Here is a 26,515-nt window from a genome sequence, read left to right on the forward strand (position 1 = left end):
GCCAAACTGCATATGAGGAAGCTGCAATGGTATCTCAAAAATGTATGGACACAGCACTGCCAGGATTTGGACACTGTCATTCAAATAATACCTTGCATTCAAAAAAAATTTTTGTGGTGGGCTCAGGAATGTCACCTAAACAAGGGACTCTCTGTGACCGACAGATGCCTCGGACATTGCTTGGGGAGCTCATCTAAATGGAAAGTGGATACAAGACAAGTGGCCTGCCAGACTTCAGCATCTACATATCAACATGAAGGAGATGTTAGCAGTCCAATTTGCATTAATGGCTTTCAAGGAGTTACTTCTTCCAGGGCAGGTGTTGATTCTAACAGACAACACAACTGTCATGTGGTACATCAACAAACAAGGGGAACACATTCTTATCCTCTATGCAGGCTGATTTTATGGGACAGCAACTAACTCTACAGGCAAGGTTTCTGCCGAGCACAGAACTCCTTAGCAGATGTGTTAAGCAGACAAATCATGGATAGTGGAAACTGGATCTTCATGTATTTCAGAAATTGACAGTGTCATGGGAACTCCAGACATAGATCTGTTCGCTTCTCCACTAAACCACCAGCTGCCAAAGTTTTGCACAAAGGGGTTTCATCACACAGCTTGGAAAGTGGATGCTCTTGCTTTCAGTTGGAAAAATCTTCATGTGTATGCCTTTCCACCTCTGCCTCTTCTTCCAAAGGTGCTTCTAAAGGTCAGACAAGACAAGCCAAGGATGATTTTAATAGCTCCAGATTGGCCTCGGCAACACTGGTACCCACTACTAAGGAGTCTGGTAAAGAAGCCTCCATGGCCTTTGCCTTTGATTCCACATCTGTTATCTCAGAAGGACGGTCACCTGCTCAATGTCAAGCATCACTCTCTTCATCTAACAGCCTGGCATATTCTGTTCTGAAACACAGCAGGTCTCAACTTCCTCAACAAGTTTTAAATGTGATTATGGAAGCCAGAAGACCTAGTACAAGGAAGGTGAAAATGGAAGAGATTTTTATTTTGGAGTGCAGCAAAGAATTTAGAGATTTCTGAGCCTAATTTGAGTGTGGCTCTTCAATATCTTACTGAGTTATTGGACAAAGGTTTGTCCTTCTCTTCCATTAAGATTCATGCTGCAGCAATTTCAGCTCACTATGATTGTGACCCACCATTGTTTTCGCATCCTTTGTTCAAGCAGTTTCTTAGAGGGCAAAGAATATAAGAGGGATCTCAATTTTGTGTTGGAAAAACTTACTCTACAACCGCTACTGCTGAATTGAAATACTTGTCATGGAAGACTGCTTTTTGTTGGCTATTACTTCTGCAAGAAGGGTTTCTGAGTTGCAGGCCCTTATGGCAGTAGAGCCCTTTTGATTTTCCATAAGGATAGGGTATCATTAATCCTTCTTTTATGCCTAAGGTGGTTTCTAGTGTGGCTTTAAACCAAACTATTCATTTGCCTACTTTTTCTGCAGATCCCCAAAATAAGGGGGAAAAGATTTTGCACACTTTAGATGTACATAGGCAGTTATTATTTAAGCAGGACTAAGGATTTCAGGCAGTCTCAGCAGTTGTTTGTTTCTTTTGCTTTGAGTTCTCAGGGCAAGCCTGTGTCTAAGCAAACTATTTCTAAGTGGATTGGGTTTTGCATTTCATTTTGTTATTCCCATCATGGCAAGGAGATTCCAGCTGGGATTAGGCCTCATTCCACTAGGGCTACTGCCACTTCAACAGCATTTCTGGCAGCTACTTGGAGTTCAGTGCATACTTTCTCTAAGCATTACCATCTTCCTCTCTACTCTAAATCTAGGGCTGGTTTTGCCACAGCTGTTTTGCAAGGCATGTTGACAGCTCCTGCTTCCTTATGATTTGCCAGCCTCCCTTAACTCTGCTTTGGGATTCTACCCAATGGTTAGGACTGCAGCAATGTGGAATGAAGAACATAGTACAGTTTTGTACCTACCATAAATGTAGATGTTCGAGGATCCACATTGCTGCTCCTTCCCCTCTGTGTGTAGGGGTGTTGGTGTGGTGTTATATACTCTTGTACATTTGTATATATTGTATATATGTTTGGTGCAGGGTTTTTGGTTTTGGTTTGGGCCTTGTCTTTTTAGGGTCTTCTGACATCTGGGGCAAGAAAAGACTGAGGATAGACTGGACAGCGGACTACCCAATGGTTAGGACTGCAGCAATGTGGATCCTCGAACATCTACATTTATGGTAGGTACAAAACTGTACTTTTCATTTGGTGATAGGTTTTGTATAATATATACTCTGTACCTTTGTTGACTATACTACTACACAAATTTTGTAAGTCTCCACATGCATTTGGGATTTTTTCTTTTCTTTTATTCTGTTGTCTGTACTGCTGCTTTTTAGTGTTTTACACTGTTTTATGTTGTCTTTTTTTCTTTTTGTGTATGGTTTTCATGCATTACGTGTTTATAATTTTTTTCAGTTTATAATCCCTGGCTGAGACTAAAATGGTCTGTTGGGATCAGCGCTCTAACCCTGTAGACAAAATTGTAAATAGTCAAACCATATGATCTACCCTTTTGAGCTGCATGGGAGTGCAGTTGCTTTCCAGGCTGAAAAGATTTACCATTCTAAATTTAGAAAAGGTATGGAGTAAAAAAAAATTATGTATTTTTTGAAAGGAAGAGATGAAAAAAATCCTCATCCATTCACCTGTCTTGATCTGCACAGATCCAAGAGTCACAGTTGGCAGGCATGTCATCAGGCACTGGATGTTTGTACAAAGTTTTTTTTTTTTTTGTCAAACTGGTGGTACTGTTATGCCAGTGGTTCTGGAGGATCTCTGTTAACAGTTGTACAAGAGAAACTTGGTGATGTTGCCCTCTATACAAGAGGTACTGTTCAATAATGCTTGCCCATCTTTTCTTTTTTTTTACAAGTAAAATCTTCATTAAATTATCAGTTATGACAAAGGCAATCATACATTTATATGAAAACAAACCATGTTGACATATTTTTAGTTGCAAACATTATACATCACTTATAGTCTCTTCAGTCATTGTCAGTCAAACATTACATAGCTCATTAAAATCCTGCCTTCTTTTAAACCCCATTCCTTCTCCAAAACATTATTCCGCATGCATTGTTCTCACAATTCCCATTTTTTGTATGTAATTTGCTCCTGCCCATTTCTGAAGATCCCATTTCCAGTTGTTTCATCTCTGTTACTGTATTCACTATTTCTAGTACAGTTGGTTTAGACTTTTGATTTCCATTTTCTAGTAACTGCTTTTTGGCAACAACCATAATTAGACTCAGCAAGACCTTACTGTGTCTAGGCAATTCCTATTCTGTGTCGTAGTTCAAAAAATCTCTTGTTTAGTTATACCAGTTTGCTCACCTAGTATTTCTAGCAGAGTATTCTGCAGGGAATTTAAGTCTGCCAACGCATTATACTCCCAAAAAATATATTCCCGATTACCTCTTTCTTCCCCATCACACCTCCAACATTTGCTATTACCTGAGGAAAAATTATTGGGAGTCTACTTGGGGTATAAAATACCTATGTAAACACTTTCAAACAAAGATCCTAAAGCTTCTAGACTTTGTTGCATATTTGGGGGTCATACATATATCCCCCTATTGTTTCTTTGTGAATTGCTTATCGTGTCTCATTTCCCAATCTTTTCTAACCTCCTCTGTTTGATTATTATAGTTATAATGCAATATTTTATATGCTATACTAATTATCCCTTTTTTAACAGCACGTTCTTTAATGCTTGCCTATCTTATTAACTTGTGGAGCTTTCAGGGCATAAACAGCCCTAGTTTCTGCTGCAGATCTCTTGTACTGAATGTTGACCTGACTCACTCTTCATAAGGAAGGGATGGCCTACCTTAGTCCTTTTGCAGCTCTGCATCCTGACAAGATTCATTTGCCAGTGTGGCTATGGTAGATGCTTCAGAACTTGAAATTATGAAACTTTGAACAAAGTTTAAAATAATTTTCTTACACTCATTGTATGGAGGAGCTTTACCTTGATAGGTGTGCACCCCATACATTATTATTGCTATTTGGACCATCATTTAAGGGTAAAAATAGTTATCCCTAACCTTCCAAATTTTCATTTCTTAATAGAGGCTTGTTTTGTAATTGTGAGGCTCAAACAAAAAAAAAAGTATGAATTGTACTTGGGTCATTAGCATCAGAAGCAAAATTCCATTTGTTTTGTCTTTGGACTTGCAAATTTTCGAGTACTTGTTAAAGCAAATGTTTTATTAAATTGTAATGTAATGTGAGTTTATCTATAATTGTGACTAAATGTTCTTTAGTTGAATATATATATATATATATATATATAAAACTGTGTTTTTGTCCTCGTTTATTTATTTATTTTTTTTTTAGATTTTTGATACAGTTGGTTGGGATCCTTTTGGAAGATATTGCTTCAAAAAAGCTGAAGGTTGATATGAGTGAACAGCAGCATACATTCTATTGCCAGCAATTAGGCACATTGCTCATGTGTTTAATACATGTTATCAAGTCAGGTATGTAATTTGTTAAAGTGCAAAATGATGACTAAGAGCTGTAGAATTTCATAATGTTTAGCAACATTTGTTTTGTATCATTTAAGGGGGGGGGGCAAGAGGGAAACCTAGTACCAGTGGGGCCTCTGTGGAAGTCCAGCAGGACATTTTAGACTAATAGGGAGTGCCAAGGATGTATTGATGTCATTGCACTAGCGATGTTCACAGCTAGGGACATCGACCCACCTCCACAAGAATGATGGCACCCAGGCTTCACACTCATTGTGTTTTCCCAGTTAGATCTCTTGCTTTCCAGGCCCAGTGAGTACCATTAAGGTTGACTTCCCAAGGAGTCAGGTGCCCCATGTGACAAGGCATCACATCTAGGGTACCTAGCAAAGAGTCATTGGGGTATTCATGGGTGGCCAAAATGTGGAATGCAGGGAGAACAGCCTGAGGCTGTGCAGGACTGGGAAGGGGTTGAGTGGGAAGATAAAATAAATACAAAAGTCCAGCCTGAATCACACCCAGTCTTCTGCAGAATGGTAAGATCATGGCGTGCTAAACCACTGAAAGAGGAAATACATTCATAGTTAAGTACTGCACTAGCTGCTGTTATGGGCCATTGTAAACCAAGCAAATTTTCCTTCTAAAGGTGATAATCAAACTGTGTACCTTGTATTTGTGAGGGAAATACCTTAACCATTATACCAACACCAACGCCAAATTTTATGGCAAAACCTTCAGGTTCTGTACTTGCATATTGTTTTTTATTGCAAGTACAAAAGCTACAGGTTTTCCCATTGTGAAGCCGTGCGAGTAGGCATATATTCCAAAATGGAATTTACAGAGGCAGGTCTTTTAGTACAAATGTTGTAAACTTTTACAAGTCAGTAGTATGTACTTTGGATAATAATATAGCTAGAGATGTGTTAAATTGTAAATGGAGAATTGAACACAGCTTAATAGATGAAGGATACAAAAAAGGCTGATGCAAATCCTTCATCTACTAAGCTGTGTTCAATTCTCCATTTTCAGTTTGCGGCTAGTCCGTTCGTTTTATGTGTTAAATTGTGCTTTAGCAAGAACGTTTGATTCAGCCCTTCACTCTCCACTTTTCAAGGTTATAAAAAGTTGGCACCTAAATGGACACACTGTAAATTGGATACAGCACTGGTTACTCAGAATTGTGTTAAGATTAATGGTAGTGAGTCACAATACTACAGAAGAGATGGTGGTATCCCACAAGGGTCTCAGAATAAGTGTTGCTCAACATCTTTTTTAACAAATATGTCAACTTCATATACTTGATGGGTTACAGATGTTTGCTGATTACATGCCAATAGATACCATAGTAATTTCTATAAGTGAACAGGGCATGTTACAAAAATATTTAAATAGATAGACTACATACCTGGGCATATTGTAATAACTTAATTTTCAGTAACAACAAATATATTGTTTTACATACTGTGCAACCCAATATGTCATGATTGGGAACATCGTTTAAAGTGTAGATGAATTTTGCATGAAGTGTTAGCATTATAACTAGAAAGTGTTATTGTGTGGTTAGAACCATGTTAAGAACAGTTAGAACCTGAAATGACATGGTAGTATTACCATTTTATTTAACAACAGTCAGTGCTGTTAGTGAATATTGTTCCAGTTAATGCATCTGTTCCTTTTATGAAATTTACAAACTTGACAGAATTCAGAAATACTTTTGCTAAGCAGATAGTTGCTCTAAAAATAGGTACTGCACCTATAAATAAGTCTGAAAATATTACAACTACTATCAGTATATTACAGGTTAAAAAGAGGAGACCTAATTTGGACTTATAAAATGCTTTAAGAATGGAATCCTGAGTGCAGCTGTAGGTATATAGTTTATGGGTCTATGTTCAGGCATTGAGTGAAACTTCCATCGAATGGCTGAACATCGAACCCTATGCATCAAACATTCATTCAATGAACGTTCATTTCATCAGTGGGAAAGTAACTAGTTGGCCACCACTTCCCAGTGTGCTGCACCACAGTATTTCAAACCCATCCAGGAGGGGGCTTCACCCCCCCCCCCCCCCCACACACACACCTCTGGTAGCTATATATATATATATATATATATATATATATATATATATATATATATATATATATATATATATACCAACTCTGAGACTGCACTACAATGGGAAAAAAGGGCATATCACAACTGGACAGTGATCTTTCCTTAGGCTTCCCATCTCAGTTTAGGCAACAGAAGCTTCAGATTCATAGCAGACACAGATTTGGTATGTGTACCAGTAGAAATTGGTTTCATGAAGTGACTTAAAGTGCTCATCTCTAGCTCCATTGGTATAGACAGATGAAGACTGGAATACAGCCCAGGTGTCCCAAGTTTGAATAGTGTGTGTGTGTGTGTGTGTGTGTGTGTGTGTGTGTGTGTGTGTGTGTGTGTGTGTGTGTGTGTGTGTGTGTTTGGGAGGAGAGATGACATGAATTTGCCAGTTCAGTTTTCTTGTGGTGTGAGAACAACTGTGGGTCACATGTTCGGGTGTGCAGTCCCATTGTAGGATCCCTGATGGAGACTTAATAGCCTATGAGAGTGAAGTGGTGGTTTCAAGGGGACAGGGCTGTCTTGAAGGGTTAAGTTGCTTTCAGAATTCAGTGGTATGTCTTTGCTGACACCCACTGCATGCCAAATCCTTGGTGCATAGCATGTGTACAGGGTTATGGCCTTAAAGCCTAAATCCACCTTGCCTCAACTAGATGATCCCTTGTTCAGCTGTTGCCTCCATAAGGAACAGATAGGTTGTAAGGTACATATTTCACAGGGGAAATAATGGCCTGATGGAGCAAAAAGAGAAAGGGGTCTGATATTCACATATGGAGAAAAAGACATCCCCCCCAAAATAAAGAAACATTCCCATCTTTGATACCAGCAGTGGTCTTTGTCTCTTCTTACAGTTTCATTAAAATTATTTTGTTAAGCCTGATTTATTATGTGCTTTTGTTTGTGTTAAAAGGTTGTGCCCTGTTACTTGTGTAAGCCATTCAGTGTCTTTCTGCCACATTAACACACACGTTTACACACTGTTCATTTTAAGCTGGAACACAGACGCACAGTGGCCATTAATCTACACCAAAAGGGCATACTTCTTTTGATAAGAGGCTGGTACTTCTCACTGTGGTCTTCTTATGTTGGCCTCTGCCCTCTTCTAATGTGCCTCTACACTGTTGTCAATACTCTGGTGCTGTTCATTTCAGGCATTTAGAGATCTTTTAGCCAGTAACAACAACTACAGCAACAAAAAAGTGCCTTATTTCTTGTTCTTACCACTCAAGTCTCTAGGTGATGGTAAAGAGTGTGTGTGCTACAAGCGATTTAAGGAGGCTTCTTATATTGAGCAAAAGTGGACCTTGTTGGTTATCATTAACAACTTTGCAGATCCCTGTTGTCCATGTTTACATGTAGGATCAGACTATGAGGTTTGATTGGACATAAACTGTTGAGTTGTACTAGAAGGGCACAGTGAAACACCCAGAGAGAAGTCACTGCCTGTGACATTGCTGTCTATTGTGCTTTTGCAGAAAAAAATCCCAATTATTTAGTTTAGTACAAGAAAGAAAAGGTTTGATTTTACATATGCAATTTTTGCAATCTTACTTTTATATTTCAGTGTTAGAACATGACTGACAGCATCTGCATAACTAAATTACCCAGAAAAGTAAATGTTTTAGGGGTCAGTTGACGATAAACCTATTCTGTAAAACATTATAAACCCACTTTTAATGTGTAACATTAACCACATGCTGATACACATTTACCAGTGGTGCAGCTATACTTGTTTCAAATTACTCATGAGGAAACTGATAACAGAACTGTAGGAAAATGTACTGATAAGGTGGTAATACCCTTGCAGACTACACCGCAATTCACCTTTTCAGGTGTGTTCCTTTAATAGGAGCAGTGAATTAAATGACTATTGTATGATGAGTTTCTAAATAAATTTGATTTTTTCCCAATGTAGGCTTTGTTTTAATTTTTAGATACCTTTTGTTAAACTATTACATAAGACAAAAACATATATTAACAGAAAAGAAAACAAGCCATAGTAACGTTTCCTTTTATCTATATTATACACAACATATATTTTATTTCTTTGTAACTATCATCAGTCTAACATTGCATCTTTTATTTCTTTATAACTGTCATCAGTCTAACATTACATAATTTGATCATTTCTTACCTTCCATTACACCTCATTCCTCCTCCTAAGTATTATTCTGCATTTATTGTTCCCACAATTTCTATTTGTTTCTGTGTAATTTGCTCCTTCCTTTTCTAAAGATCCCTCTTCCAGTTCTTTTATCTCTTTTTATAATATTCAGTACTTCAAATACAGTTGGTCTAGACTTTGATTTTCATCTTCCTGTAATTGCTTTTTTGGCAGCCGACAGAAATAAATGTGGCCTTACCATGTCTAGGTAATTCAGATCCTATGTCCCAGCTCAAAATAATCATTCCTTTAGTTACAGCCATTTGCTCACTCAATATTTCTAACAGAATACTCTGTAGAGGATTTTTAAAATCTGCCAACTCATTACGCTCCCGAAACGCACGTTTCCATTTAACTCTTTCTTCCCCATCACACCTCCAACATTTGCTATCAACCTGGGGGAAAATTCTTTGAAGTCTGCTTGAGGTATAAAAATACCTCTGCAAATACTGGCAAGCAAAAATCATAAACTTTTTGTTCTTTGTTGCATACTCGAGAGCCATACATATGTCCCCTTGTCAATTGCTTTTCCACACTCTTCAGTCTTTTCTAACCTCCTGTAATTGGCTCTTACATTTATCATGCAGTGTTTTGTGTGCCCTAATTGTCCCTTTTCTAATGGCAGCTTCTGTTCTAGATTAATCTAAGAACTCAACCAGCACAGGTCTTTCACTTAGGATTCCTGTATCCCTTTCTCTTTGCCTGGCCTCTGATGTCAATCCCTGGTAGAGAAGGCAGTCTATGGCCTTCAGTCAATTTTTCTTGGTCTCATCCCACTCTATTACCTTTCTCTATCTAATTATTTGCTCCCAGTACCTTGGTTTCTTAGCCAGTTTTCTTCAGTAAATTCCTGCCCCTCTTGCCTATTTTCTGTATTCCTACTTGCAGTCATCCCTATTGGCAAAGTCTTCTTTCTCCATTCTTGTGTTGGCCTAGTTCTTACAATACTTTGTTACTTTAGGAATATAATATTATGTGTGGTGGTTATTGTTCAACTTAAACTCATTACAGCTGAGTGCGCCTACAGGCATATACAGTTACCCCCTACTGGCTCTTCCAGGCATCAAATATTGCTTGTTCATATTGGCATAAATAACTCCAAAACCATGCTACATATAAGGTATCAGAATATTTTGTCTTAAAGCATACATGATGGCAAATACAATTGTATTGATATTTGATCTCTATTTAATGCAGCTAAAGAGATATTGAATATTTGTATACTGTTTATTTGTATTGTAATAATTTTCATGTTTCTGTAAATATCTCAACATTCAGTTAACACAGACCGAATTGCATAGCCTCATTTGAAAGTTCACAACTGTATGAAGAAAATCCTGCTGGCAGTGTGTGTCTTGCTTGAGTTGTTGTACAACATTAGAAAATTAATATTCTCTGCCTTTATTTTGGCTTGTAAAATCCAGTTTAAAGCATCAAAATGAATGAGTGGAACTAGTGTAAAAACTGATTTATCCTGAATAGTTTGCCATTTACAGTTTAATGCAACACTTATGGTTCCAGAGATATGAATATTTGTTTGGTTTGTAAGTTGATAACTTCATTTTTTTAAAGGTTCAAGCCACACCCACTCTTAGTTAAAAGTACACCTTAAAAGATCTGTAGTGGAAGGAATGAGTTAAAGATCTGCATCCAAAATCTTACTCTCTCTTTATTTTTTGAACTACCCCCCTGCTTCATCATCATCCCTTTCCAGTTTGATTTAAAGTCTTCTACTTGTGTTTTACACATTAACACGCATACTGTATATATATATATATATATATATATATATATATATATATATGTGTGTGTGTGTGTGTGTATACATATATATATATATATATATATATATATACACACACACACACATATAGGTTCATAGGTTCATACTAGGCTATCTGCCCAAGGGCATTTATAAGCCTAGCCCATAGTTATGTGGCTTTCGCCACCCCTTTAGTTTGAATAAAAACTATGCCTATCATTTTGCTATGCCTCTGTCAAGCAGTGACACTGAAGTAATCCCTGGGGTATATCTGCAATCTCCCATCCATTGGTCAAGATTCCTCTTGAGCAAGGCCAGAGAGGTGCTCTGCCTCACATGTACCGGGATTTTGTTCCACAGCATAGGGAGTCTCTGGGTGATGAATCTGTCCCTCCAGCACGTTCTATTTATAACCGTGTCAAGGTTTAAGTCTCGCGCCCTTGTGGTGCTGAGGGATCTAGAGTTTTTGAGGTGAAGCATATTCATCAAATCTGGGTTTGACATGGCCTTATATGTCAGGCACAGGTCACCTCTGAGCAAGCGGTATGAGACTGAATAGAGCTGGAGTTCTTTCAGTCGGGCAGCATAAGACATATTTTTGAGACCCTTTATCCTTTTGGTGAGGAACTTTTGGGGCCTTTCAAGCTGCAGCAGGTGTCTGGTCAGATACATTCGAGCGGGCATTGTACTCAATCATAGGTCTAATGAGTGATGAGTACAGGGGGATGATGACCTCCCTTGATCTAGATGTGAATCCCTTCATGATCAGGTGGGCGATATAGAAGGTTTTCCTAACTACTTTAGCAACATGAGTGTCAAACGAAAGGCTACTGTCAACCTGGGTCCCCAGATCCCTGATGACTTTTTCTGTGCTCAATGGATTGCCATCTATATGGTAGCTAGGGGTAACCTTGTTTTTCCCGAAGGGTATGACTATGCATTTTTTGGCGTTTGGCACCAGTTATCCGTTTCTGTGAGGCCCTTCTGGAGGATATCTGTGTCAGATGTGTTTTCGACTATGGCGCCCAGTTTGCAGTCATCTGCAAACTTTGTCAGCCATAACCCTCCTGTGTTTGCTTGTACTTCAGAAAAGTAGATGCTGAACAAGAGTGGACCCAGGACTGAGCCCTGTGGGACACCACTTGTGACAGGCTTTGAGTCTGACATGGCTCCAGCAACTCTGACCCTGTGGGTTCTGTCACTTAGCCAGTTTGCAACCCATCTTGTGATGTATGGGTTTACATTCAAGCTGATGAGTTTTTCGATGATACCTGAGTGGGGTATTGTGTCAAGGCCTTTGCCAGGTCGAGGTAGGCTGTATGGACTGCCTTTCCCTCATCAATGGCCTTGGTGACAGTCTCGAAAAGTCAACCAAGTTTAAGAGGCAGGATCTGCCTTTGACAAAGCCAAACTGGGTTGGATCCAAAGTCTGCAAGTTCCCTATGTCTTTATTTATGAGTTCCATTATGATCCTCTCCATGGCTTTGCAGATAAGGCTTGTCAAGCTAATGGGGCGGTAATTTCCAGGGTCTGTGGAGGCACCGCCCTTATGAAGTGGGACCACAGTCGCGTCGCCACTCCTTGGGTACGTATCCTGAGGTGAGGCTAAGATTAAACAGCTGTCCTAACTGTGGGTTTAATTCCTCGTTGAGTTCGTGAAGCACACAGCCGGGGACACCATCCGGTCCCATGGATGCTGTGTTTTTTGCCTTAGTGAGGGCAGTTCTCACGTGGGCGTTGGAGATGTTTGGGGGGCTACAATCCTCTGGAATAGATATCTCTCCTTTTGGGGGGGAGGGGGGGGAGTTTGCACTAAACCTGTCAGCCAGTATGTTGGCAATGTGTGTAGGTTCAGTAATTTTCACATTATTTTGAACTAATTCTGAGCATATCTGGGAGTTTCCTCCTAGGTTTCTAACATAGCTAAAGAAGGCCTTATGATTCTCTTTAGAGTCCTTGGTGATTTTTCTCTCAAAATTTGCCTTGGGTGATTTTATGAGAGCTCTTAGTTTTTTACTTATAATGATCAAAGGTGTCTTACCTTTCAAGGATTTTGCTCTATCTTGTAGTAGCTTCCTCCTTTTGTTGTAGAGCTTGTTTATGGCTGGGGTCCACCAGACTGGGCGCTTGCCTTTGGTACAGAGAGTCTTAGTTTTGTTTGGGATTGCCTGATCCATGCAGTCCTGTAGGTGCTGGTAGAAGGCATTTGTAAGTGATTCAGCGGTTTGAGTAATGTTTACCACTGGCTCAGGGGCCTTAAAGGAGACCACACTAGTTTTTAGAAGTGTGAAATCGGCTTTTGAGAAGTTTTTCACTGTGGTATTTTTTGTTTCAGGTGGGGGCGGGATGAGGACCTCCAGCGAGATTAGTTTATGATCTGATCTCACTAGTGAGGGGTATACTTCCGGTGTTGAACATTTTGATCCCATGTTCGTGGTGATGAGATCAAGTATGTTTTCTCCTCTTGTGGGGATGGTGACTAGTTGATGTTCTTCGTCTTCCATTGCTGCAGTCCTAACAATTGGGTATAGTCCGCATCCAGTCGGCCCGAATACCAGAGTATAAGGCTGACGTCGGTCATGGCGCCGTCAGGGTACTAATCGCATGACCGCGCCCTATCCTCAGTCTTTTTTGCCGCGTGGTCCGATGCAGAAGCAGTTTTGCAAGTGCAGGTTGGCGTTCTGAGATATTTCGAGCGGAGTTTCAGACCGAATCAGAGTTGGCTAAGTACCCGTTGAACATTTTGGTTTTCTTGCCTCAGTATTTAACCGGATGTCAGAAAAGTGAATAACTGTATTTCTTGTGGGAAACAGATACCGCATAAGGATTTCCATACTTTGTGTATACCTTGTTTAGGGCCTGAGCACGCGTTGTTAGTTGCCGCTCTTGTGCTAGGTTTAACAAACGCACTATTAAGAGGAGGTTAGACTGTGCCAGGTTAGTGTTTGGGAAGCGTTGCAATTATAAAATGCCGTCGGATGCTCCGGCCCGCTTCCAAGAAGCGCAAGGACAAAACAGAAGCCTAGGGTTGAAGAACCGGCAGTCCGGACGTCGGTTCTTTAGGAGGCTCAGTGGAGCCAGAGGTTTTGCCAGGAGTTTCTATGGAGTCTCCGGCAGAAACTTTACTGTTACAGGATGTCCCATCTCAGGAGGCAGGCCAGGCTGAAGGGCTTCTCAGGTGCCTATTCTTCCCTCTTTTCCCACAGTAGTTAGAGCCTCTCCTTCTGTTGCTAAAGCTTCTTTTAGAGGTAGGCCAATTTCAGCTTCAGTGGGGCTTCTCCTAGCTTTTCGGGTTCTGTACCTAAGAAACATATGCTTAAAATGGCAGAAGATTTGATTACTATGATTAGAGGTTCTATGGGCCCTCCTGCTAAGAGGCCTAGGGTGGAGCGGGAGTTTGCCAGTTTTGAACATGGTTCAGAGGCTTCTGAGTCCTCTGCGGATGATTTACAGGAGTTTCCTCCTTATTCTGATTCTGATGTGGATGCTGCCACTCCTTGCTTCTCCTCCTGAGGTTTTTTCATTTTCAGAGACTTTTCATTCCGTGAGGGAGCACGTTAAATCGGATGGCCAGGATTACTCTGATTCAGGAAGAGGCTTAGGGAATTCTTGTTTTACCCCAGCATAGGCCCTTAGCTATACCTCCTGTGTTGACTGTGGTGGAAGATGTTTTGCAGAGGCTTCCTGAACCCTGATTCTTTGCCTCCTGCTCCTGTTAAACCTGATAGGTACTATAGGGTGCCGCTCATAAGTATTTGTTTAAGAGTCCTAGGCGGACCCAGAAACTGTTTCTCAGGGGCCTAAAGGTGTTAAAGCCTCTGTGGTTAGAAATCCTGTTCCCACTGACAAGGAGGCTAGGGCTTTGGATAGGTGGGGTAAGAAACTGTATACTTCTTCCACTCTAGCCATGAGAGCATTGAATTGTCAGTTCCACATGCTGAAATATCAAAATTATCTCCTTTCTCAATTGAAGTCTAAGGTGGATGCTTTGGCGGAAGGTATTGAGTGTAAAGAGTTGCTGGATTTGGTTTATGTGTCTGAACAAGTGGGCAAGCATTCTTTGCAATGTGGCTTTGATGCTGTGCAGGCCTCCTCGAGGGTGGCTGCCACTAGTTCGGTTCTTCGCAGGCATGCCTGGTTAAGGGATCAGAATTTGGCTGAGCATGTTAAGACAAGGATTTTGGATGCACCTTTACAGTCTGATGTGTTGTTTGGTTCGCCTGTGGAAGCAGTTTTAAAGAAAATGGAGGACAAAGCTAAATCTATGCAAACTGTTAAGGATTTTTGCAGGTACAGCCACCAAGTTTAGTAGAAATTGGCCTGCTAAGGGGTGGACTTATCCTGCTTATGACTCCCAGTCTAGGGGTAGGTCTAGGCGTGGTAGGGGCAGGGCTCAAGGTTCTTTTAGGTCTAGAACAGGAGTTCACCTGCTCAGACTTCTGGTGAGGGCAGGGGTCAGTCCTTTCGTAAGCAGACCCAATGACCTGCCTTTTCAGCTGCCAGTAGATTCTCGTCTGGCAGCTCCTTTGGGAGGACGACTGTCTCTTTTCACAGAAAATTGGGATTTAATTACTCAAGACAGATGGGTGTTGGACATTATTCACCACGGTTACAGGTTTTATTTCCACACAATGCCCCTTTCAAAGGCATGCCAGACGTTCCTCCTCCACAAAGAAAAGAGGCTCACAAGCAAGTTTCTCAGTTACTCAAAATGGGGCCATTCAGCCAGTCCCTGTATCAGAAAGGGGCCTAGGATTTTATTCCGCATGTTCCTAGTACCAAAGAAGGGGAACACGTGGAGACCAATTTTGGATTTATCTCTCCTCAACACTTATCTGGACATTCCCAAGTTCAAGATGTTGACGTTACAACAGCTTTTGCCTCTGCTGGGCAAAGATCACTGGATGGTAACTTTAGATCTCAAGGAAGCTTACCTTCATGTGCCTATCCAGCTAAGTTGCAGGAAGTATCTGCGGTTTCGAGCTGGAGATTCTCATTATCAGTTCTCTGCATTGCCCTTTGGCTTATCTACTGCCCAGAGTATTCACCAAGGTTCTGGCTCCAGTGATAGCTTACTTCAGGCTACAAGGAATTCAAATCTATCCTTACTTAGACGACTGCCTGATTCTGGCTCAAGAAAAGGAAGACCTTCTACAGCATCTGGAATATGTTATAGCAGTGCTAAGATGCCTAGGGTATTCTGTGAACGAAATAAAGTCCAGTCTAGTACCCTCTCAAGACATGTGCTTTCTGGGTGTGAGACTGAATACAGCAGCCCAGATGGCCTTTTTAACCCCGGACAAACAAATGAGTCTATCACTTTGCTTCCATCATCTATCTCATCAGTCCGTGCTGACTGCAGGGACAGTCCTTCAAGCATTAGGGTTCATGGCATCTTGTATTCTGGTGCTTCCCAATGCCAAACTGCATATGAGGAAGTTACAATGGTATCTCAAAAATGTATGGACACAGCACTGCCAGGATTTAGACACTGTCATTCCCATAATACCTTGCCTTCAAAGGGAATTTTTGTGGTGGGCTCAGGAATGTCACCTAAACAAGAGATTCTCTGTGACCCGGCCAGAGGCGAGTCAGATTTTAACGACAGATGCCTCGGACATTGCTTGGGGAGCTCATCTAAATGGAAAGTGGATACAAGACAAGTGGCCTGCCAGACTACAGCATCTACATATCAACATGAAGGAGATGTTAGCAGTCCAGTTTACTGACTTTCAAGGAGTTACTTCTTCCAGGACAGGTGTTGATTCTAACAGACAACACAACTGTCATGTGGTACATCAACAAGCAAGGGGGAACACATTCTTATCCTCTATGCAGGCAAGCAATGATTTTATGGGAGATTGCGCTAAGCTTGCAACTAACTCTTCAGGCAAGGTTTCTGCCAGGAGCACAGAACTCCTTAGCAGATGTGTTAAGCAGACAAATCATGGATCCCCACGAGTGGAAACTGGATCTTCATGTATTTCAGACATTGACAGTGTCATGGGGAACTCCAGACATAGATCTGTTCGCTTCTCCACTAAACCACCAGCTGCCAAAGTATTGCACAAAGGGGTTTCATCACACAGCTTGGAAAGTGGATGCTCTGTCTTTCAGTTGGGAAAATCTTCATGTGTATGCCTTTCCCCCTCTGCCTCTTCTTCCGAAGGTGCTATTAAAGGTCAGACAAGACAGGCCAAGGATGATTTTGATAGCTCCAGATTGGCCTCGGCAACACTGGTACCCACTACTACGGAGTCTGGTAAAGAAGCCTCCATGGCCTTTACCTCTGATTCCTCATCTGTTATCTCAAGAGGACGGTCATCTGCTCAATGTCAAGCTTCACTCTCTTCATCTAACAGCCTGGCATATTCTGTGTTGAAACACAGCAGGTCTCAACTTCCTCAACAAGTTTTAAATGTGATTATGGAAGCTAGACGGCCTAGTACAAGGAGAGTGCAGCAAAATGGAAGAGATTTTTATTTTGGAGTGCAGCAAGGAATTTGGAGATTTCTGAGCCTAATTTGAGTGTGGCTCTTCAATATCTTACGTTATTGGACAAAGGGTTGTCCTTCTCTTCTATTAAGATTCATGCTGCAGCAATTTCTGCTCACTATGATTGTGACCCACCTTTGTTTTCACATCCTTTGTTCAAGCAGTTTCTTAGAGGGCAAAGAATATAAGACCCCCGTAGAGCTCCTACTCCTGCTTGGGATCTCAATTTTGTGTTGGAAAAACTTACTCTACAACCTTTTGAGCCTCGGCTACTGCTGAATTGAAATATTTGTCATGGAAGACTGCTTTTTGTTGGCTATTACTTCTGCAAGAAGGGTGTCTGAGTTGCAGGCCCTTATGGCAGTCGAGCCTTTTTGATTTTCCATAAGGCTAGGGTATCATTACGTACTAATCCTTCCTTTATGCCTAAGGTGGTTTCTAGTGTGGCTTTACACCAGACTATTCACTTGCCTACTTTTTATGCAGACCCCAAAATAAAGGGGAAAGGATTTTGCATACTTTAGATGTACACAGGCAATTGCGTTATTACTTAAGCAGGACTAAGGATTTTCGACAGTCTCAGCAGTTGTTTGTTTCTTTTGCTTTGAGTTCGGTGGGGCAAGCCTGTGTCAAAACAAACTATTTCTAGGTGGATTGGCTTTTGCATTGCATTTTGTTATTCCCATCATGGCAAGGAGGTTCCAGCTGGGATTAGGCCTCATTCCACTAGGGCTACTGCCACTTCAACAGCATTTCTACGGGGGTGGCAACTAAGGATATTTTGGAAGCAGCTACTTGGAGTTCAGTGCATACTTTCTCTAAGCATTATCACCTTCCTATCTACTCTAAGTCTAGGGCTGGTTTTGCCACAGCTGTTTTGCAAGGCATGTTGTCAGCTCCTGCTTCTTTATGATTTGCCAGCCTCCCTTACCTCTGCTTTGGGATTCTACCCAATTGTTAGGACTGCAGCAATGGAAGGCGAAGAACATAGTACAGTTTTGTACCTACCATAAATGTAGATGTTCGAGGATTCCATTGCTGCAGTCCAACTCCTTCCCTCTGTGTTTAGGGGTGGTAGTGTAGGTGAGTCTACCTGCTTCTATTTTTGTATATATTGTTCATGTTTTGGTGCAGGTTTTTTGGGCCTTGTCTTTTTAGGGTCTTCTGACATCTGGGGCAAGAAAAGACTGAGGATAGGAGTACCCTGGCGTACTGGCGTCAGTCTAATGACCCACGCCAGCCTTATACTCTGGTATTCGGGCCGACTGGATGCGGACTATACCCAATTGTTAGGACTGCAGCAATGGAATCCTCGAACATCTACATTTATGGTAGGTACAAAACTGTACTTTCCATGGCATTTGAGTTTATGAACTCCAGGAATCTTTGGGTTAGAGTGTTCGGGCTTGAGTAGTGTTCCCAGTCTATATTAGGGTAGTTGAAGTCACCTAGTATGATGGTGTTTGGAGATACATTTATCCCCTCCAATGTTTTCAGGAAGGCCATGTGAGGTTCCTGAGTTTGAGAGGGTGGCCTGTAACATGCTACAAATTGCAGAGCAGTCTTGCCTATGGTTAATTGCACCTGGATGGTCTCCGATGCATCGTGCGTTGCCACCAACCTTGAGGTGTGGGTGTCCTTTATGAATATGGACACCCCCCCTCCTTTCTTGGTGTTGTCCGGATTTTGGGGCCGGAACGCATGATATGAGGTGAAACCTGTTAGTGCTGGGGTGCTCTCAGGAGCCTTGAACCAGGTTTCTGTCACAGCACAGACATCGATGTTCTCCATATTGAGAAGGGCCTCGAGTGCATGCATCTTGAGATTGAGACTTCTGGCATTGAGCAGCATTACCCTTAGTTTTTTCCTTTTGGTGTTCTAGGGTGGTAGGTTTAGAATTTGAGCCTTGCCTAAAAAGGCACTATGGGGTGGCAAGAGCCTTTGCCAATATCCGAAGCCCAGGGTGACAGGTGCAAGCCGTCCCTTGCGAAGCAGCGTGGCTTGTCCAGCATGTCATCCCAGGCAGACAGACATTGGATCCCCTTTGAATGACACCAGAATTTAAGCCAATTATTAAAGCTGATCATCTTATCACTGTATTGTGGCATCATTCTAGGTGAAGGTAGGATACTGCTCAAGGTCAGGGTCATACCTGCCTGGGCTACATAATCAGAGAGCTCCTCGATGTCCCTTTCATGTAGTCCAAGGAGGTGCGTCTCAGGTCGTTGACACCAGCGTGGACAATGACTGAGTCGTACTTGTACCTGCTGTTGAGAGACCTGAGTGCTTGCGTTATGTGGCGGATTCTAGCGCCCGACAGGCAGCTTACTGTGACCTTCTCTTTACTCAGTCTGGTGAGCGGGACGTCAGTGTGTCTGACTATGGAATCACCAATGACAAGTGTGTCTGGCATTTTGTTTGGCCTTAAGGGCTGTGACTGTTTGACACTCTGACTGTGTGGTCTATGTGTTGCATGTGTTGGGTCGTGAGGTGGTAGTTGTTTGGGTGTCTGCTTTGGTGGCCTCTGCTGTTTTGGTAAATTTATACACACGTACATATATATATATATATATATATATATATATATATATATACACACACACATACATATACAGATGTGAGCCTTAACTGTGTAGTGTAAAATATCCCTTCATATTAGGTAATCCTAAACCACCTTGTTCCACTGGAAGGATCACCTTATCCCACTTACCTCTTGCCCTCTTCCCCTCACTAATAAATTCCTTCAGCTCTTTATTAATTATTGTCCCCAACATCTCTATTTGGTAAAAAAATATGCGTGATCCATATATAAAACTCAAGGGACTAAAAACCGTTTTCACTCCTTGTATCTTACTGTTCACTGCTTGTATCTTGCTGTCTATAGCCATAAACAAGAGCTTCCACTTTTGTATTATCTTCTGTTTAGCCTCTTTCCATATATCCTTAGCTGCCATAACAGAAGCCTTTTTAATCCACACTGCTAAGTACTTCATCCTGTCATGTTCCCATAATATGGATGTTGCTGAATCAATCGTTGTGTGGTTATATGGCTATAGCTTTTGTTTTATTTTTATTAATTGTATATCCTGAAAAGGCTTGAAACTGCCTCAAAATGTTCCCCAATACTGAAAATGTCCATTTCTGGATTTATCAGGTACAAAATAATATCATCTGCAAATAAAGCCAACTTTACTTGATTACCATACCAATTATATCCTTGAACTTCTGAGTCCCTTATTTTCTATGCCATTGGTTCTGAATGAAAAACAAGCAGCAAAAGGGAGGGAGGACACCCCTGCCTGGTTCCTGTCTTCAAACACAACATGCAAGAGAGGAACCCTCCCCACTTCAATTCTTGCCTCCAGTCTTGCATATATATTCCTAATTAACCTATTTATTATATCAGAAATGCAAATGCTTTTATTGCCCTACTCATAAAATCCCAGCTTATTCTGTTCAATGCTTTCTCTCCATCAGGACCCACAAACAACAGCAGAATTTGCTTATATTCTGCTTCACTCCGGATCATCATTGTTCTGTTAATGTTACAAATGTTTGCCTTCCCATCACAAAATCACATTGATCCATAGTTATCAATTTTGGCATTTTTTAGCTAATTATAGACATAAACACTTTATAGTTATGGTTTAAAATTGGAATGGGTATATATGAAGCTGGATGTTGTGGTTCTTTACCTTCTTTGGGTAATAAAGCCATCACAGCTTTCTTCCAAGATGTTGGTGCTTTTTCTCCTTTTAATATACTGTTAAACAAAATCTTCCAGACTGTTATGACTTTCTTCCCACCAAACTTCCACAGGAATAACATCTGTTCTTGAAGACTTTCCTGCAGATTGATTTTTATGTTGCAGTTTTTTATCTGATCTTCCCGTATTTTAACTATTAGCTTTTTGAGCCTCATCTAACTCTGACCGTTTCATAATTAAGTCTTCTATAAATATTTCCATTTGTGCTCTTTCTTGATTTCCATATTCCTCTGCTTTATACAAGTTTTCATAACATTTCCGAAATGTCTCTAATACCTGGGAGGAACTCTGGTTAGTTTTCCTTGTTATAGACTCCCTACATTTGGTGACAACCTGTTCTGCTTTCTGTTGCCTAAGTTGTGCTAAAAGTTCTTGTGCTCTGGAGTTACTAAAAATAGTTGCTTAACAGGAATCTTTCAAATCGTATACATATTATCCAAAAACTCTCTTATTTTCTCTTTAGTACACATGCTCTGCAGTTGCACCTCTTCTTGTTTCTGAGATTCTTCTTATCCTGCAGTACTTTAACCTTTGTCAACCCCTCCTAATATTTCTTATTATTTCTTAACTATATCCCTATCTCTTTTATTACTACCCTGTTTTAAACTCCATTTTAATTTCACCCCCCACTAGCTATCTCATTTGATGAAAATTCTGTCTTTATTAATAACTCTCAAATAATTTCTACTACTCACTCCATATTTTTTTTTCTTTTTAACAGTTAGGTGGGAAAGTACCAATGCCTCACTTTTACTTCATTACCATGCAGTTTTATCTTCGTTTTTATCTGTGCATAATTCAAAACAGTTATTGGCTGGGTCTCAAAGCTTTCAATCAAATGCACATCTTCCAGTGTAATGTAATTCCTATCCAGTCTAGCCCAGTTATTTTACCTTGGGGAATAACATGTCAATTCTGTCTAAGTACTGGTACTGAATTTGCACCTTCCATAGCAAATATTTTCATAAATTTCTTCAGAAATCTACCCTTATTTGTTATATTTTCCCTTCTAGGGCCACTTGATACATCCTCACTATTGCAAATCAAGTTCTAGTTCCCACCTGTAAATAATATTCCTTGTTGAAAGATTATTTCTCGCAGAAATTTGTTAAGTTCTCTAATAGTTTTTGGTAGAATATAAATACATTCCAGTGTACTCCTCATCCCTTGCTAAAAGCCCTTTACAGTAAATCTACCATTATTGTTTTTTTCTTCTTCTATCACTGTTGTATCCCGTCTAGCAATCAGTATTATTACTTCTGTTTTTGCTTTGTCCCTGATATTCTGCTGAATATCCATCCTGAAATCTTTTCTTTGTCAAATTCACATTCTCATTTTTTTATTGCTATTTGCACTTTGCATTTCTTAATATATTTTGTTACTCTTTCCTTTTTGTCTTTGTCTATAAGACCATTTATGTGACAAGATAATATGGATAGTGTAGCCATTATGATAAAAAGGTATTGTTCCCACCTAGTAAAAATGACAGTTTTTTAATGTGCATTTACATTTTTTTTGTCTTACATGTGCACAGTTTTTGGGGTAGCGGACTGATATTTTATACAGTTGTTTCTTCTCATCTCCATTTGAGCCTGTGTCACATTTTTCAAGACTTTTTCTTTTAATCAAACCCCTCAAACAATAAAGCTAAATACATTTTCATAACACTTCCATCTCATGTTTACATAGTTTTGAGTGTTTGTTCTAAGTTGATTTTGAAAAATAACATTTAGCCCTCCAGATAGGAACAATTGCTTCAAATCGACAGCTGCGCCCACAAGCATTACCTAACCTAAAATTAAGGTTACCAGTGCTAAAGCACCACTTGCACTGGTTGGTGTCTGTTCTTTTCTTATCTCTATTCTCCTCCCATGTGGGAAAAACAGCTTGTATGCTTTGACAAAACATTAACTTTTAGCCCTAAAGGGGGAAAAAAGCACTTTCAGTTTTTAAATAAAACTAAATTGTACACTGGTCTGTTAAATGCATTAAAGCATTCATCATCACTACCATCATTAAAGTATGCTCATTATCTGGGGCATAGCTTCTCCTAACATCCTTCGTCACCTTCTTATACTTGCCTTTAATGCACTCAAATCACTTAACCTGTTTATCCCTTTCTAATACTTCACTTTATTGTAGTAATTAAGCTGTTATACCTACTTCTAATTAGCACAACCAAATTATAATGCCATCACTGCTTCTCTGTTAACATTTAAACTTGGATCTAATGATGTCAATTTTCATTCATTCCGCAGGTAAGTGGTTCGGATTTGATCTTCAGATCCGAATTGGCCATTATACTAGCTTGTGGCCTCTAACAAACTCTCATGCTCCTTCCCTACCCATAATGCACCATCCCTAACATCTCTCAAATCTTGTTTGCCACTTTAGTGTCTAGATGTAGTCGCTTTACCTCTTGGGTTTACAGTGAGAGATAAGTGCTTTTTTCATATTTCCTTTCTAAAAACTCCTGGTATGCCACTATTTCCTTACTCTTTAATCTTTAGTTTTAATTTTAAGTTTTTCCTCCTGTCTTTTTCCATACACTTCTGAGTGTAAACTTTCTTACCATCATTGGTAGGCCTAACTTTCCTTCCCTTCCCCTCCCCATTTTACACTTAGTGTATTCTTCTTTAATTACCATAGTTGGTATTTTGTCTCTGTCTACAGAATTACTGTATTTCTTTAATACCATTGTTGGAATTTTATCTTTCTTCCTCTTTCTGGTAATTAAAAAAAAAAAAGTTTAGTTCTTCTCTCGTTACGATAATTTTTCTTTTTAAATATCTGAAAAAGGTCTGTCCGGATTTAAAAAATGTGATAAGTGTGGGCACAGTTGCCTTTTTCTGATGCCCACAATCTGTGTGTGTATTGTTTAGGTCCAGAGCATTTACAACAGGACTAAAATATCTGTCATGGTTGCAGCCCCTGAGCACTAGTGGACAGGAGGAATAAGTTGATTTTAAAAGGCTTGCTGCCAACTTCATTTTTCAAAGCCATTACTGGGGTTCAGTCCCCCAAACAGAAATCTAGTGACCCTACCAAGAGGTCTAAGTCTTCTGAGTCTCCAGTCTGTTCTTCATCAGAACCTAGGAAGAAGAAAGAGAAGATGCATCTGAAATGATTTATGGTCTGACCCTCATCAGATCTGATTAAGCCTGTTTTGGATCCTACACCCTTGGATCTGAAACCTTTACCAAGGACAATTTACTCTCCATGTCTGGATCCACTCCCATTCAGAGTGCCCTTATCCTTTTTTTAGAGAGGTGCTCCAAATTGCCATCCCGGTTATCTTCTTGCTCCTCCAGGAGTCTCACTGAAGCAGATGTGGAGAGTATGATGAGGAAATTCTTCACAGAGCAAATTCAGAGAGGAATTCCCATCGTTCTTACCCCTTCATGTCAGGAAGTCCTATTATCCACTACTCCACCCATTACAGCTCCTTCTGTAATCCAACCTGTGGTTTTAGAGTCCTTAGCTCAGAGCATCCGAGGTCTGTCTGGTTCAAATCCAAAGAGAGCACAGTCTTTGGATCCGAATACTGCTCAGAGTGCACCAACTCCGACATCCTTGGAAGTCAGATGACTCTCAGAGCATCCCTGTTGGATCCAGGAGGATGGGGTGGAGACTAAGGTTTTTGGAGCCATCTCTTCCTCTCTGAGCTTCAGCACTGGACAGCTCGGCTCCAACTTCCACCTCACGTGGATTGTTCATGGGGCAGAGGAAGGAGGCGAGCCAGAAACGCACTTTCTTGGCTCCGTTGTCTTCCTTCTCCCCTGAGTGATCTGTCTTTGAGGCTGTGAAGAGAGTATTCTCTGCTCCGGCAGGTCAGATAGGTGCTTCCCCCTCAGATCCACCCTCTACTTCTCAGATGACTTTGCACTGTGATCCTCAACATTCTACCAACAGGGACAGCCACTTCAAAGCTTCCAGACTACCCAGCAGGGTATCTTAATCTCTTCTGATTCTTCACTGGACCACTCCACCGAGGAAGTCCATAGGAAGACAAAGTGCAAAAGGAGGCATTTGGACTCTCCTTAAGAGTCAGTCACTGAGGATACTGATTTTGATGAAGAAGTGGGGTCCCCAAAATCACCACCAGATGACATCTCATTTGGAGACATTCCCGAGATCCTTAAGCAGAAGGGTGGCTGGTCTTCCCACGACCCTTCTCCAGAGGAAAATAAGTATTTCTGGAAGCCTCTGGGACTGGCCTGTTACTTCCTGGGTAACTCCACCTGCCGAAGAAACGTTTGATTTGATTTCTAGGTGGGCTTGGAAGGAACCTGATATGACTGAGCAAATCGCCAAGAGACCAGGTTAGATTCTACCTCCACCAGTAGGCAGGGAATTTTGGGGTAAAGAGGTGCCAGTAGATGCTATGGTCATGATGGCAGCTACAAAAAAGGAACTCATTTAACAGCGTTCCACTGTCCATCCTACTAATAGCTAGTCTAGGGCGATAGATTTGGGAAGTGTGTTTATGCTTCAGTGACTTTTGCATTCAGATTGTGGAACTAATTGGCACATTTTATGAGGCTTCAAAGAGATTTGCTCAAAGAGCTGTCAAAATCTCTTTCTGGAACCCAAACTGCTGAGGCTTAATTATCAGTAGTCTCTCAGTTGGCTACCTTACAAACTATATCTAACTCATCCATGAGGCTTATTTTGCACACTGCAAAAGGCGCCTCAAGGGCTGTGGGTTCAGGTATTTCCATCAGTAGGTATGTCTGGATGTGCCTGTGTGATTTTGTGGAGCCCTTCAAGTCATTGTTTGTAAATGCTCCCTTTGATGGCACTTCTTTGTTTGGCCCACAATAAATGACATACCCTCCAGATGTGAGAAAGATGAAAAGACCCTCTGTGCAGTGAGCAGGTGATTTTAGACCCCTCAAAGGACCTTTTCCAGGAATCGACAGGGAGGTCGAAAAATGTGGTTCAGAAAATCTCAAGGGCCTTTCCAGGAGACATGTGGAGGCAGTTCCCCCAGAGGCAGAGGAGGGAGAGAGAATGCATGACAGAGGAGGCCTGCAAAACTGAGGGTTTTAGAGATTCCTTTTCCAACAGACTGTTTCAGTGCTCCTGAATGGAGGCCCAGTTGTCTACCTCTGGAGGCAATCGGCGGTCACTTGTCTCTGCACCAGACAGCCTGGCTATATATAACAAAAGACAGTTGAGTGTAGAGAATTATTTCCAGAGGTTATATAATTCCCTTTTCTCTTCCTCCTCCATTATCAAGAAAATGTCCCTATTTTCCACCCAATCAAAGGAAAGTAGCACTAGAAATACAAAAGCTGCTAAGAAAAGAGAGTCATCCAAGAGGTCCTACCAGACCAAATAGAATCTGTAACTTACTCAAAATTCTTTATAGTGCCAAGAAAACGGGGCTGGAGACCAATTTTGGATGTCAGTGCATTGAACAAGTTGGTTTGACATACAAAGTTCTGGATGGTCATGGTTCAGTCCATTCTGGCCTTTCTGGGCAAGGATGACTGGATGTGCTTGATAGATCTTCAGGATGTGTACTATCATATGAAGATTAACAGACAATCCAGAAGGTACTTACACTTCTGGCTGGGAGCCAGTCACTATCATTTCAGAGCACTGTCGTTTGGCCTCACCATAGCCCACAGAGTGTTCACCAAGTGCATGGCAGTGGGTAGTGGCTCACTTGAGACTGCAAGGATTCCAAGTGTTTCCATATTTAAATGA

General features: G+C 40.9%; 1 protein-coding gene across 4 annotated transcripts in view; it reads left to right on the forward strand.

Annotated features, from left to right (window-relative positions):
- The window catches only part of HTT (huntingtin), a 4,811,037-nt gene that overhangs the window by 3,059,890 nt on the left and 1,724,632 nt on the right, over positions 1-26,515 (forward strand). For all 4 annotated transcript variants that reach the window (XM_044062924.1, XM_044062926.1, XM_044062925.1 and 1 more), the window contains one exon: positions 4,376-4,518. In XM_044062924.1, the coding sequence (XP_043918859.1) occupies positions 4,376-4,518 (143 nt within the window). The remainder of the gene's footprint in view (positions 1-4,375; positions 4,519-26,515) is intronic.

This window comes from Protopterus annectens, chromosome 2.part1 (assembly GCF_019279795.1).
Source record: "Protopterus annectens isolate FY-2018-M chromosome 2.part1, PAN1.0, whole genome shotgun sequence".
NCBI lineage: Eukaryota > Metazoa > Chordata > Ceratodontiformes > Protopteridae > Protopterus > Protopterus annectens.